A 13,120-nucleotide genomic window follows, 5' to 3' on the forward strand; every position below is an offset into this window, starting at 1 on the left:
CTAGAAGTTGTGTTTATGGAGATTATTTTGATGAACAGGTGTAAATATGAAATTATTGATGGTCGCTGCTTGTTGCCTGCAACAATCCCAAAGTCAATGTAAAATCTTTTTGGCTTTTTGTCGAGGGAACCAGGGTGATACCAGGGTTGGCCTACAAAATTATGTCATCCCTGCAGCACTCTCATGATCAATCTCAAAGCTGTCATATTCCATCAGAACACATGGAAAACAGCACACAAGTCGTATAAACACCTTCTATGGTACATTTAGGGTACTCTTTTTACAGTCTCAGTCCCCATTAACTCTATGGAAAAGAGCAACAAGAAAATTATTCAAAACATCTCCTTATGTGTTTCATGGAATAAAGAAAGTCATACAGATTTGAATGACATGAGGATGAGTAAACAATCCCAAACCTTTCATTTTAAGAGTATTTTAAGCAGTGAAACTATCCATCCCATGTGGTGGAAATGCTGATATGATTGTGTTTTGAAATCATTGTTTTACTATTATTTCCTTTTCAAGTGAAACAATAGATGGTGATATGATGCTCTGATCAGGAAGTCGACTCTTTTCTCTTCAGAGCTTCATTTAAACTGATCCTGAGTTTGTAAAATACCTCTTCCTAAAATACAAGTGTCGCTGGATTATCGGTTTTGCAATGGGACACTCTCTTTGGCTGATTTATTATCAAATCCAATGCAATTTTTCTTATAAAGGTGCACAATGCAGGTGCTGGCTGTGTGGTCGTTTGTAAAGCAGTTTGTCTGCATAAAGGCATTTTAGTTATTATACCCTTAGTGCACTTAAACTGCCCCCCTGAGAGGACCAGGATAAGATAGATGTCTTTTGAGACAGATGTTATTTTTGATGAATTGATGTCATATGATTTTTAAAATAGTTTTTATTTTATTTTCTCTTGTCTTGTATGAGTGGATAATTTTGTTTGATGGTGTAATTTAACTTGGAACATAACTGCAATCAATTGATCTAATAATTTATTCCCAGTGTTGGATAGGATCTTTGTTTACTTTTTTTACTTAAAAGGATAATTCACCCAAAAATCTGCCATTTACCTCACCCTCACCTAATTTCAAGCCCATACGACTTTCAGCATGAACTTCTTTTGTGTTCCGAGGAAAATAAGTCTTATGGCTTTGGTCATTCCATGATATTAAAATGATAAAAAAATGTATATTACTTAGTCTCAAAGAGGAAATGATGGCAGAATAAAAAAAAAGAACTGTCCATTTAAAAACATTCTCCTCCTGTCTGCACATCTTCTCTGAAAACATATCATAAGGGAGAACAGACTCACTCGTCTGAATGTGAATAAGGAATGAGCTGACCCTAACCTTACCCGTATCACACCGCAATAGCAGAAAAAGTATTTTACAATACAACATGAACACAATAAGTACATTGTACTTATTTTTCTATGTAAGTACATTGTACTTAAAGCCATTTAATATAAAGTGGGACCAAAAACTTGCTTTGATTTTTGTTGGAGCAGCATAAGCTTTGAAGTTAACAAACAAAACAGCTCATGAATGTCTTAACGAAAACCCCACAATTCCCTTCGCATCTACAGTCCTCAATCATTAAAATGTTAAGCTATGAAAGCTGTATCCTTTGTATATACCCAATATGCTTTGTTACACAGGGAAAAAAAAACAACTGATGTAAAAAAAAATTCTTCTGACATTGTGTTTGATTGAGTTAGCATACTGTATATCTAACTATCATAACTTTATGTCACAAGAGATTTTAAGAATCCATGTTCCAAATGTGTTTTGAAAAATCTCTTTCAGTAACAAAGAATAACAAGACACATTTGATAACCCTTATCAAAATTACCTCACGTGGGCCGGCTTGACTGCTAAGGGTCCAGGCATCTCATCTGGATTGTTCAATGCTCTTTGCTGAATGTGATATTGTTATAAGCTTGGGTCATGGCATAAATGCAACAGTGTGCTTGTCTTTAATAATAGGAAACATAATTTTGCTGTTGTCATACTGTATGCCGAAACCATTGCATTTGTTTTCTGGTCTCTGTACATAAAAAAAGCAAGTGATGCAAATTTGTCATTTTGATTTTGAAAAAAAGGGAAGATCATTACGAGCTTGCATGAGCTCTGAACCAATGGAAGAGCAGATAGTAAAATGTTGGGTTTGGTCTGAGATGTTAGATTTCTTTTTATCTTGTAGATTTTTCATTGACAGGCAGTCAACTGTTAAACACAAAGTTGGCCCAAATTTAACTTACGAAGGAACAGTCCTTTAACACGTACAAAACATTGTGTTTTTTCAACAACAAAAAAAAAAAAAACAGTTCATAAGAATGAAATTCTCAGCTTCTGTTTAAGACCTGTGAACCCAAGGAGTTTAGATAATTCCTTTGTTTTGTCTTTTTTTGGACATTAACAGTGCTTTAGTTTATGTTTGCCATTGCCTTGACCATGAACCCTTCTGGCAAAACAATAAAACATTTATTTATTTAAAAATGTTTGGAAGTGCTTGGATGGTCCATGTTAATGTATGCTTAAAATGTGAGATAGAGTTAAAGGTTGTGTTGATTTTGTTCAGTTCTTTCATACAATGGTTGTGCTGTTACAGTTGTCTCTAAATCATTGTTTTGCATCCTTGGAGAACGTTTCTATGCAGATCAACTTCTGGTTCTGCGTTACAAGAGCACTATTTTAGCTCGTTTTTAAAAATGGCAGGATGAGTCAACATTTCTGTGGTAATATACAGCATGTAATAAACAAAATGTAATAAACAAAATGGTCTCTCAAACATTTTGCAACATTTCAGTGGTACTGCCATTGCTACAGACTAACCAATAATTTACATTTCATGTTTATTTCCAAGTCATCTCAAAAAGGTGAGGCATCTCTAACGTTGAACCATTAAAGGGCGCTAGCGCACCGCAGTCTACATTTCTAAAAGCTGCTCAGGACAAATACAATTCAATGATAAAAAACAACATTTTCAATGTATCATAACAATAATAATAATAATATAGCAATAACGATAAAAAGAGTAAAACAGCTACACAGTAGAAAGAATTCAACATCACAATTGAAGAAATAAAATGGAGGGTAAAATGTACAAAATTCTGCAGGGCAGAAGACAGTGAATCTGTTCTTCAACAAGGATTTTTCTGGACTGAGTGTGTGTGTGAGTGTGTTTTCTAATCAAACATATCGTCATCGTCATCATCATTATCAGATTCTGCAAAATATTTGACTTCTTTCTTGGCTCGACCGGATCGATCTCTGCCTGAGTCCAGACGACTGAAGCTGTTCACGCCTGCGTCGTCATCATCTTCATCCTCAGACACTGCCTTCTTTGGTTTCTACATGCAAACACATACACAACATAAGACACTGCACTCTTCCTCATGGGTAACTGCAAGATCCAGAGTTAAAGACAAAGTGAAGAACTGGACTTATCTGGACGCATCTGACCACTGAGTATAGCTTGAGTGCAGTGCGCTACATTATACCACTGTGCATCACAGTTTTATTGTTTATAAAATATTGTGGTTCTGCCATTATTTTGAAGCTTTCACTGGCACAGGTTTGAGCACCAGCCTGGATTTATAATCACCAGACCGTTGGCACCCCCTGCAGGCCGAAAAGTATCAACATAAAGATAGAATGTTAAATATTGATATCTTAAATATTTGTTTAATGGCATTTTTTTACTAATTACTATGAATGAAGGCCAGTATCACTGATACCAATACTAATACTGATACTGATGCCTCTAATTAAATTGACTTTCTCCAACTTACAATGAAGAAATAAAAGGAATATTTATAGCCATTCAATATTTGTAGTATAACTGAAAGTCAGGCCTACACAGCAAATGATCAGATTGTTTTATATTTTCATTTATTGACAAATAACAGAACATAAAAAAATAAACTTTTAATTAAAGTGAACTTTATTCACATTAACACGTTATAATAAATATTACATTTAACTGTGCCCAATTTTAACTATATTAATTTAATTAGGTAGAATTTTTTTATTATTACTATTAAGAAGAACTTTTTTTCTATTTTAATATATTTTCAAATGTAGTTTATTCCTGTGATGCAGGAAAATGTTTGCGTTATTTTGTCACTTATTTGGATTAGTATGCTAGCTGCAACCATTTACATCCAGTCTTTGTGCTAAGCTAGGCTAGGTGGGTGCGTCAAGCAGACTTATAGCACGCACGGAGATGAAAAAGTCATGTATGGACTTATCTAACTCTGGGGGATAAGTTGAATAGCCTAAAGTCCCAAAAAGTCGGAGTGTTCCTTTAAAAATATTAAGCAGCAAAAACTGTATTTAACACTGATAATACATAATAACATCTAATAATAAGAACCACCATTATTAATCACAGAGCAAAATATAGCCACAAGCAGCAATCATCAGGGTCCAAACACCAATGGCCTGTGTGATGATCCAACTGAAGTGTATTTTAAGATGTGGTTTTTACACATGAATAATGAATCAAAAACGACGGAGCTGGCAACATGCAAGGGTCCTTCATGAGGGTCTCGCATGTCGTGCCCATTGCCCCCTCCAAGAAGAGGACACCGGGTTGAGCACAGCTGGATACATGGAGACCATCAGTCGGACACTCTCCCTCTCTCTCTCTCGCTCGCTCGCTTTGCGGAGCGATGCAAAGATAGCTTCATTCAATACTGATTCTATATTCTTATTTCTATTTTTACTGCATTAAACAGCAAATATTAATCACAGAAATCAATGTGTTAATTTTCCATTCCTATTTATTTGATAATAAACAGATAATATGATGCCTTTTTTAATAAACTATTTAAAATGCATTACATTATCTGCATTGAAATACTGTTTTTCACAAGCTGTAATACAGATATAGCTTGAAGGATTATTAGTAGTAGTGGGTACGCACACTCACCCTGCTTGTGGCAGTCTTTCCAGTCTTCTTCACAGGGTTATAAACCTCCTCCTCTGAGCTCGACTGCTTCCTCTTCCTGCCTCGGCCTTTCCCGCCCCCTTTTGGTGCTGCTGGAGCTTTTTTAGTGCCCGTGTCTGAGTCTGAGTCCCAGACGGATGTATCAGGCTTCTTGGCTTTTACTGGAGCTTTCTTCTGTTTAGGTGCCGTGTCTGCATGTTTCTTAGCTGGAGTAACAGAACAAAATTTGAACAGACTGGAAACTGGCCATTCACATCTACTAGTTAAGATCATAACTGGGCTGAACTGGTGAGCTACATGGCCACTAGTAAAGATCTCTGCAGGGTTTCTCCTGCATTGAGAATTACGGGGCGGCTGCCTCTGTCAAATTTCGCGCCACCTCCGGCTTGAAGCGTTTGATAGTGATGTGTGGATCGTGGTTATATCCGCGGATACTGCGTATAACCCGCGAGTAGGGTGGGCCAAATAATAAAAAAGAACTTTCCAATTAATTGCGGGTGGATCGGAATGAGAGATAAATCATTAATGTGTTGATTTTAATAAAGACACGGGACTCTCGTTTCACCGTAAGATGAAACGAATGTGCGTCACTCTTTTACTTTCATTTTAAACTTTTTTAATTCAGGGAAAACCAATCAAAGAAAACATATGCCTAGAGCACCTCCTAGTGGTCATTATATAAAACACAAAGTAAAAACCTGAGATATTGAGATATTGCTTTATTATAACTTAACAGCTTTAACTAAAAATATACACAAGCTTAACAGAAATAATTCAGAGTGTTTTCCAATAATGATGTAATGAAACAGGCTTTAATCCCTTCAAACTTAAATTGTCACTGTGTTTAGGCTAATTAAGGAAATGTAATTTTGACTTTTATTTGAAATAAATGTTTAATGTTCATTTAAAAGCAGCCTACTTTAGTGTAATATGTAACCATATCATCATGCTTAATACTTCATGCTTACAATTATACAATTTGAATAATTGTAATGTGATGTTCAGGTGCAGATATCTAAAAGAGAGAATATCATAGGAATATCATACCCCGCGGTTGGCGGGTGAATGATTTCTTTTTAACAGCGGATTCAGGAGACGTTAGAGCTGATCTGCACATCTCTAGCGCAAGAGCCCTAGAGCCCCCTTTAAAGTTCCGGTACAAGTCAATGCAAGTCAAAAAAATGTTGGTTGTATGCCCCAGACACCCCCTAGAGTGACCGAGGTCCCACCCACCCCAGCCTCTCAAATTCCTTTGGATATGATATGTATTATTAAAATATTCAGCCATGATCAGGGTTTTTCCTGGCTCAAAACGAAGTGGAGGTGGTAAAATTCTGTACAATATCTTTCTAGTCCATTGCATTTATACTGGTAATTTAAAGAGTGCAACAAGATGTTCAATGAAAAGCAGATCTTCACCATCAGGATTTGATCAGGAAATAACATACATTATTGTAATTTGATGAAATACTGCTAGGGCAATTTATTTATTTATTTTTTGGTAATAACATGCACTCATGAATCATTCACAATAAGAGGAAGAAATAAAGAAATTAAAAGGGTCAGTTTCAAGTTCATTTTGGCATTTAAACATGATCAAGTACCTTTTTTAGCTGGAGGTTTCTCAAAAACAGAACTATTGGAAAACGATGAAAACACTGGACCCCTGTCATCATCACAGTCTGACTTCACATCTGAAGAATAAATAAACATTATTAACACATGCACATTATTAACACGATAAACCACCACTGAACCGACATGTACATACCATCATCGCTGCTCTTGTCAGCATACTCCGTTTTAGATGACAATACAGGCTCTGGGTCCCTTTTCTTCGCTGGTGAAGTAGGCCTGAAAATTATTTCATTAAAATGAAAGAGTTGGAATCCATATTTGATTGTCACTTTGAGAATAATAATAATAAAAGTGGACCTCACAAAAAGTTGCCATTCTTTTCAGATTCTTGTTATTGCCAAACTTAAAGGGATAGTTCACTTTAAAATGAAAATTCTGTCATCATATAGTCACCCTCAAGTTGTTTCAAACCTGTATGAATTTCTTTCTTCTGCTGAACATAAAGAAAGATATTTTGAAAAATGTCAGTAACAAAACAGTTACCAGGTCCCATTGACTTCCATAGTAGGAAAAAAAAAATACTATGGAAGTCAATGGGACCTGGTAACTGTTTGGTTACTGACATTTTTCAAAATATTTTCCTTTGTGTTCAGCAGAAGAAAGAAATTCATACAGGTTTGAAACAACTTGAGGGTGACTATATGATGACATAATTTTCATTTTAAAGTGAACTATCGCATTAAACTGCTTGTGACAGGCTTTGTTAAATTCACCAAATGTGAATATACAACATACAAAATAAATGTTGTTTTTGGAGGAAAAATGTCTTCATCATCTTCTTCATCGTCATTTTGCTGCTCTGTGTTTTTATAGGAGTGAACTGGTGATGCTGAACCATCATTCTCCTGTTCTTCATCACCACCCTCTTCCTCAGAGAAGTCAAATGTGTACTTGGCCTTCACAGCTGTGAAACAACACAATAGAACATTTCAGGCTATGTCTAAAATGTCATGTTTTCATATGGGAAGAGTCATTTAAAAACAGTATGAATACTTTACTTTTATTGTAAATTCAACTTAAAAATGTTTTAATGTTACCATCTCTGCAGTATTTTTTGTCAATTATTTCTTCCATAGATATATGGATACATAATTAAATGTTTTTTTTTCACCACACTCACGTGTAAATAACACCGCATTTACGATCATATCACTCAGGCCTGGTTTAAGTGATTAAAACAATAAAACTTTTCATTTTGTACAGAGGTATTAATGGAAGCACACACACCTGAGGCTCTCCTGGATGTGGTGTCCCTGGGAATAACAGGTTCATTTTCATCCAGCTCATTATCGGAACGATCATCATCACATTCATCATCTGACCATGGATTCCTTTTTTTTACTTTCTTAGCTGAACCTTTAGCACCTGGTGGCTTTTTTTGTTTCGGAGTACCTGAAGATAAGAAATATATATATATAGAGCTTTCTTGTAGTTCAAACAGTAGAGGTTGGGTTTGTACATAGGACATGGGTTTGATTCCCAGGGAAAGTATGTAAATGTGTTTTACACAAATATGTAAATGTAATGTGTATATATATATATATATATAATTAAATAAAAACATTAAAAAAAAAATGCTTTTAGTTAAATACAGTGCCAATATTGTTACCAGGTTCTTTCTTCTCTCGCTTGACCCGCAGAGCTTTTGGTTTGGCTCCTGGGTTGGGAAGGCCGGATGGAGAAATGAGGGAATTCTCTCCTCCATTGGAGCCCAGCGCGCTGTCCTCATCAAACTCCAACTTCAAGGCTGGATCTACCTCACTCTGACACCAACACAGACATCATTAGATACAGACACTGCACCACGCTTGACATTTATTAGTTGTGCTTCAGCCTATTTAGGTATAATTGATACATGGCTCTAGACCAGGGACAGGCAACTTCAGTCCTGGAGGGCCACTGTCCTGCAGAGTTAAGCTCCAACTCTAATCGAACACATGAACAAGCTAATCAAGGGCTTCAGGATTGCTAGAAATCTACAGGCAGGTGAGTTTTTATCAGGTTTGGAGCTAAACACTGCAGGACAGTGGCCCTTCCAGGACCGAAGTTGCCCACCCCTGCTCTAGACAATTACATAAACTGATAATCACAATATTAATATTCTATTTTCACAAATGTGCAGTTACTAATAATATTACATGATATTTCTTGTTAAAAAAGATATTTGGCAGTAAAGCACTGCGTTTGAGTTGGGATGCAGACATACATTTACTTACATAGAGAACAGTAACATCTGTTGTGTAAAAAAGCCCTCTTTTATATAGGGGAAAAAATGCAAAGGTTCTGAAACTAGGACAGGTTAGACCAGTAGACGGAAACCTAAATGGCTCGCAAGCCACACCAGGCTCTTTGACAAAAATCATGTGGTAAACCACTTACGTTTCTGTGGTAACCTAGAGCTCCTGAACTCAGATTCAAGCAGCTACATAGTTTGTTTGTTTGTGGTAGTTTGTGGTGAAAATCAATATTTTTTGAAACAGCAAAAATGTAAAAGTATATTAAAAGTGATTAGACAGACACATATTGAAACTGGTGCTCTGCTGTGCTAATAAACATTTCACTGGGTACTTTCGCTTTTGCCCCAAAGACCTTTTATGTCCTATAAATGTGTTGTATGATAATGCGTGCACGTGCAGCTTTCAGTGGGTGGGACTGTTTAAGTTAGCTATGGACCTAATAAAGTTACTATTATTGAAAAAAAAATATATATTTTTTTTATATAATATTATATTATTTATTTGCTGTGGCTCTTTTAAGAAAATGCATTAGCCAAAAATAAACATAAAATGTATCTTTGGTCAGAAAAGGTTCCCAACGCCTAGGTTAGACTCTAAAGCCCTTGATTATTAAAAATTTACCATTGTTCTTCCACAATATCATACATTTCTGAATTATACTGAATTAGCTTCGTAATAAAAATCACAGTTAATTGTATTCTCCAACTATATGTAATATATTTAATACATTACATATTATGTAATAACGTTCAGAGTAAGTATAACACATTTCAGCTACAGTAGGCTGCTCTCTCTCTATACAGCACACATACACACACGCACACACACACACCTTCTTCTTTTTGGTGAGTTTCTTGGAGGCATCGGCCTTCATAGCCTGTGTGACCTGTGGCTCTATCCTGCGACCAAAGGGAGAGGGCAGAGTTTCTTCCAGGTGCATCTTCTTCACTTTAGGTTTGCCCACCTTCCCTTTCACCAGCTTCGGGGCCTTCGCAGAGTTCACACTCTCCCTCTCCTGCCCTTCTATACGCTGGAAGAAAGACAAAACTCTCAAATACTTTATCACACACATCATGATTCAACCCAATCCTTAAGCTAACATCTATAAATGAGACTCACGTCCAGCTCTTCAATGAAGACCGACAGATCTTCCCTCCACAGATCTTCTGAATTTTTCTTCTGGAGTTCATTCAGCTCTGCTTTCTATACAACAAATTAAAGAGCACACACTCAAAGTTAACAGCAAAGGTTTCAACCTGCTGCTGTTATTAGTCAAATGAATAGTTCACCCTACAATACAGAATAAATGTACAGAATAAAAGTTCAACTTCAAACGGCACAGAATAAATTAGTCAGGTTGATTTTAAACCTCAACAATAGGAACCATGTCGGCTCTTCTGAACTTAAGAATTTAAAATGGCTGACAGTCGAAAACAGGGTGAGACAGTTGAAACTGAGATTAACACGAAAGATTTTGCATAGAAATGAGCCAAGGTACTTTAAAAACTATTTTAAACTTATTAGGAACTCTCATAGCTACTCAACTAGAGGCAGTGCCACATACATAGTACCTTGTAGATTTAAGAGCTCTTCTGGGCAAAACACCTTTTTGTACATGGCAGCAATGGAATGGAACAAACTCCCAGTTGAGATTAAGTTAAGCCAGTCGGATCGCTGTTTTAATCAAGCATGTGGTGAATGGTTGCTAAATGCTAATTAGATTGAGTTTTTTATGTAGTCTTAAGGAGTATTTATTATTGTAGTGTATGTATTTGTGTTTATTTTATTTTTGTATTTGGATGTGGTTGAGTGTCACTTTAGTCATCTATAGCTTGCTTGCCATCTTTATCAGACTACAACGAGGACCACAATGGAAATAAGTTTGTAACTTTCTTGTGTTATCCTCGACAGTTCTGATTAAATGTATAATGTCACTGTGATGGCATCTTGTTATGCATTTATTTTTGTTGCTGTCTAATAAATAAACAAACACCCGATTTTCAGTGAATAACAACATTTGGGGCCTGTACCATGATGGTAGTTGAACAAACTCAGGGTTACAGGATTAGTTTCGAGTTGACAAAACCAAACCAATCCAACCAGGCTTTGTTGGTACCATGATGCTGATCAACAACTTTCTCTGTCGACTCAGGCTTTGATCCTGAGTTTAGGAGTTTAGGTGTGACATCAGTAGCGAACAGCCAATCAGATGCTGAGGAACAGTGAAACTGCGATTAATTTCTCGCAAGAGAAGCAGCACAATTCACTTCTCTCTTCTGCAGAATATTGCAAGATTGAAAAATATTAAGAATTTAAACAAATTTACACAGCAAGAAGAAAATAGCTGTCTATGTAAGAGACAACTAAAAGAAAAAGTATTGCTATATGAGTGCAAGTAAAAGTTGTGAAGTTAGTTTATACAGTTGATAAAGGTATAGAGAAAATGTAACATTTAAGCTCACATGTAGTCATTTTATAGCTTCATCTATTGATTCTAAAGCGTATTTATATTACCTTTATATAATTATTAATTTAAGCTGTGCGTAATAATAATAATTGATTAACTAAAATTTTACATGTGTGATCGATTAAGGGTATAATAATTACATAAATAATATCTAAATCATACAAAATAATTATTCTAAATAAGTATTAGCATTACTAAAAGCCAGACGATTTTGTCTTTAAAAATAATTAGCTATGTAGTGGCCTTTAATTTAGAAACAGGTGGAGTGACTTTATTGCATCAGACATGTGTCACTTTGCTCACAGCTGATAGGTCCAAGTGTGGTTTGCACTTACCTGGAACATCACCTGCCCCGGACCAGGTTAACTGTGGAGCTTAAGTTACTATGACGATGAACACGCTAAAAGCCAAACAACTTCCATGGTGCCCAAAACTCAGGGTTAGCTTAGCGCAAACTACGCTGAAACATACCTGGCTAGCCATCTAAATCGGCTTCATGGTATAGGCCCCTTGCCTTTTCCTCACACAAAGACTTTACATGACTTTAGAAAACCGGGAACAGAAGTGGGCAATATACCAGTAAACCAGAAAAATTGTAAAAATTTGGCAACCGGTATAAATATTGGATTATCGTTTCTATCTTTGTAATGCTCACGTGATGTTCCTGTTGTAAGGACAAACATCACGAATGTTTGTCCTTATATTGTTTATCCTTATAGCAAAATAAATAATGACAGAATTTACATTTTTGGGTGACTCCTTTGAAAAGAAGGTTCCAACATTGCTTCACACATGATATAACATTACAGTAACAAAGTTCAGTCATATTAATTAAGTGTATAAAAACTGATATGAATCATTGAATGTAACACTGATGAATGTAATAGTGATACCTTCAGGTCTTTCTGCTTGAGGAGTTCCTCAACCTTCTCCTTGGTCAGACACCACAGAGACATGTTCAGAATGTAGTTAAAATTTGGCCCAGAGGAGGAGCCAGAGTCCACTGAGATGTCACTGTCATTACCATCACCATCCTCATCCTCCAAAGACTGTCGCCATCCGACCAAACAAAGAGAAACAGTGAGATATGAACAGTGAGTAAAAAGTTAAACTAAACTACAAAAGTCTTGTTAAAACACTTAGAACAGGGGTCGGTAATTGCTGGCATGTGAGCAAAAGAGATGTATGTATTTAATGTAGATGAAGTACCTTGCACTTGCATACAGATCTATATTTTGAGGTAATAATTTCTCATAGTAACACAGCTTGTTTAAATAAATTAAGAGCTCTATGTACTATCAAAGCGTGGGAATTAAACTGTGCAAGTCAATGACAGTGTATAGCTCTGACAAGCCAAAAGCTTGTCACAAGGCACAGTATATCACGAGCCGCTGAAAGCACGACACAGATCAAGACAGTATATGTATCACACAAGTTGAGTTAAGTCCGTTTTACTGTCAGTTTACAGTTTGTTCTGATGTATTTCTTGTGCTTAGCTTTGAGAAAAAGAAGTTAATGCAACAAATTTTCCATAAAGAGGTGATATTTCCGCTATAAATTGATTTCCTGGGGCATTTTTTAAAACCTTATTAAATAGTAGGCTATATGCATCATCTTGTAGCCGTTAATAAGGCACTACTATAGGGCTGTTACAATAAAAAATGGTATAAAAAAGCCTATGTATGTGATAATTTATTATATAACATAATATGATACTATCACATGGGAAGAGTGTTGAAAAATAAATTCTTTCTTTTTTGCTGTTTCTTCAGAAAGAAAAAAAAAGTTCCAAACTCCACAGAACTGCTGCGTGAAAACA

At 35.9% G+C, this 13,120-nt stretch overlaps 1 protein-coding gene across 4 annotated transcripts in view; it reads right to left on the reverse strand.

The window, feature by feature from the left end:
* Positions 1–1,951: 1,951 nt before the first annotated feature.
* top2b (DNA topoisomerase II beta) overlaps positions 1,952–13,120 on the reverse strand; it is a 51,962-nt gene continuing 40,793 nt past the window's right edge. For 2 of the 4 annotated variants that reach the window (XM_079590172.1, XM_079590170.1), the window contains exons 26-35: positions 12,195–12,350; positions 9,954–10,037; positions 9,667–9,864; positions 8,207–8,360; positions 7,825–7,989; positions 7,333–7,501; positions 6,731–6,813; positions 6,564–6,653; positions 4,942–5,165; positions 1,952–3,358 (exon numbers count right to left, since the gene is read on the reverse strand). In XM_079590172.1, coding sequence (XP_079446298.1) covers positions 3,194–3,358; positions 4,942–5,165; positions 6,564–6,653; positions 6,731–6,813; positions 7,333–7,501; positions 7,825–7,989; positions 8,207–8,360; positions 9,667–9,864; positions 9,954–10,037; positions 12,195–12,350 — 1,488 coding nt within the window. In that variant the 3' untranslated portion in view covers positions 1,952–3,193. Of the gene's footprint in view, positions 3,359–4,935; positions 5,166–6,563; positions 6,654–6,730; positions 6,814–7,332; positions 7,502–7,824; positions 7,990–8,206; positions 8,361–9,666; positions 9,865–9,953; positions 10,038–12,194; positions 12,351–13,120 lie in introns of all 4 variants that reach the window. The other 2 variants (XM_079590171.1, XM_079590169.1) reach the window with 1 other exon arrangement.

Source organism: Phoxinus phoxinus (assembly GCF_949152265.1).
Source record: "Phoxinus phoxinus genome assembly, chromosome: 19".
Lineage (NCBI taxonomy): Eukaryota > Metazoa > Chordata > Actinopteri > Cypriniformes > Leuciscidae > Phoxinus > Phoxinus phoxinus.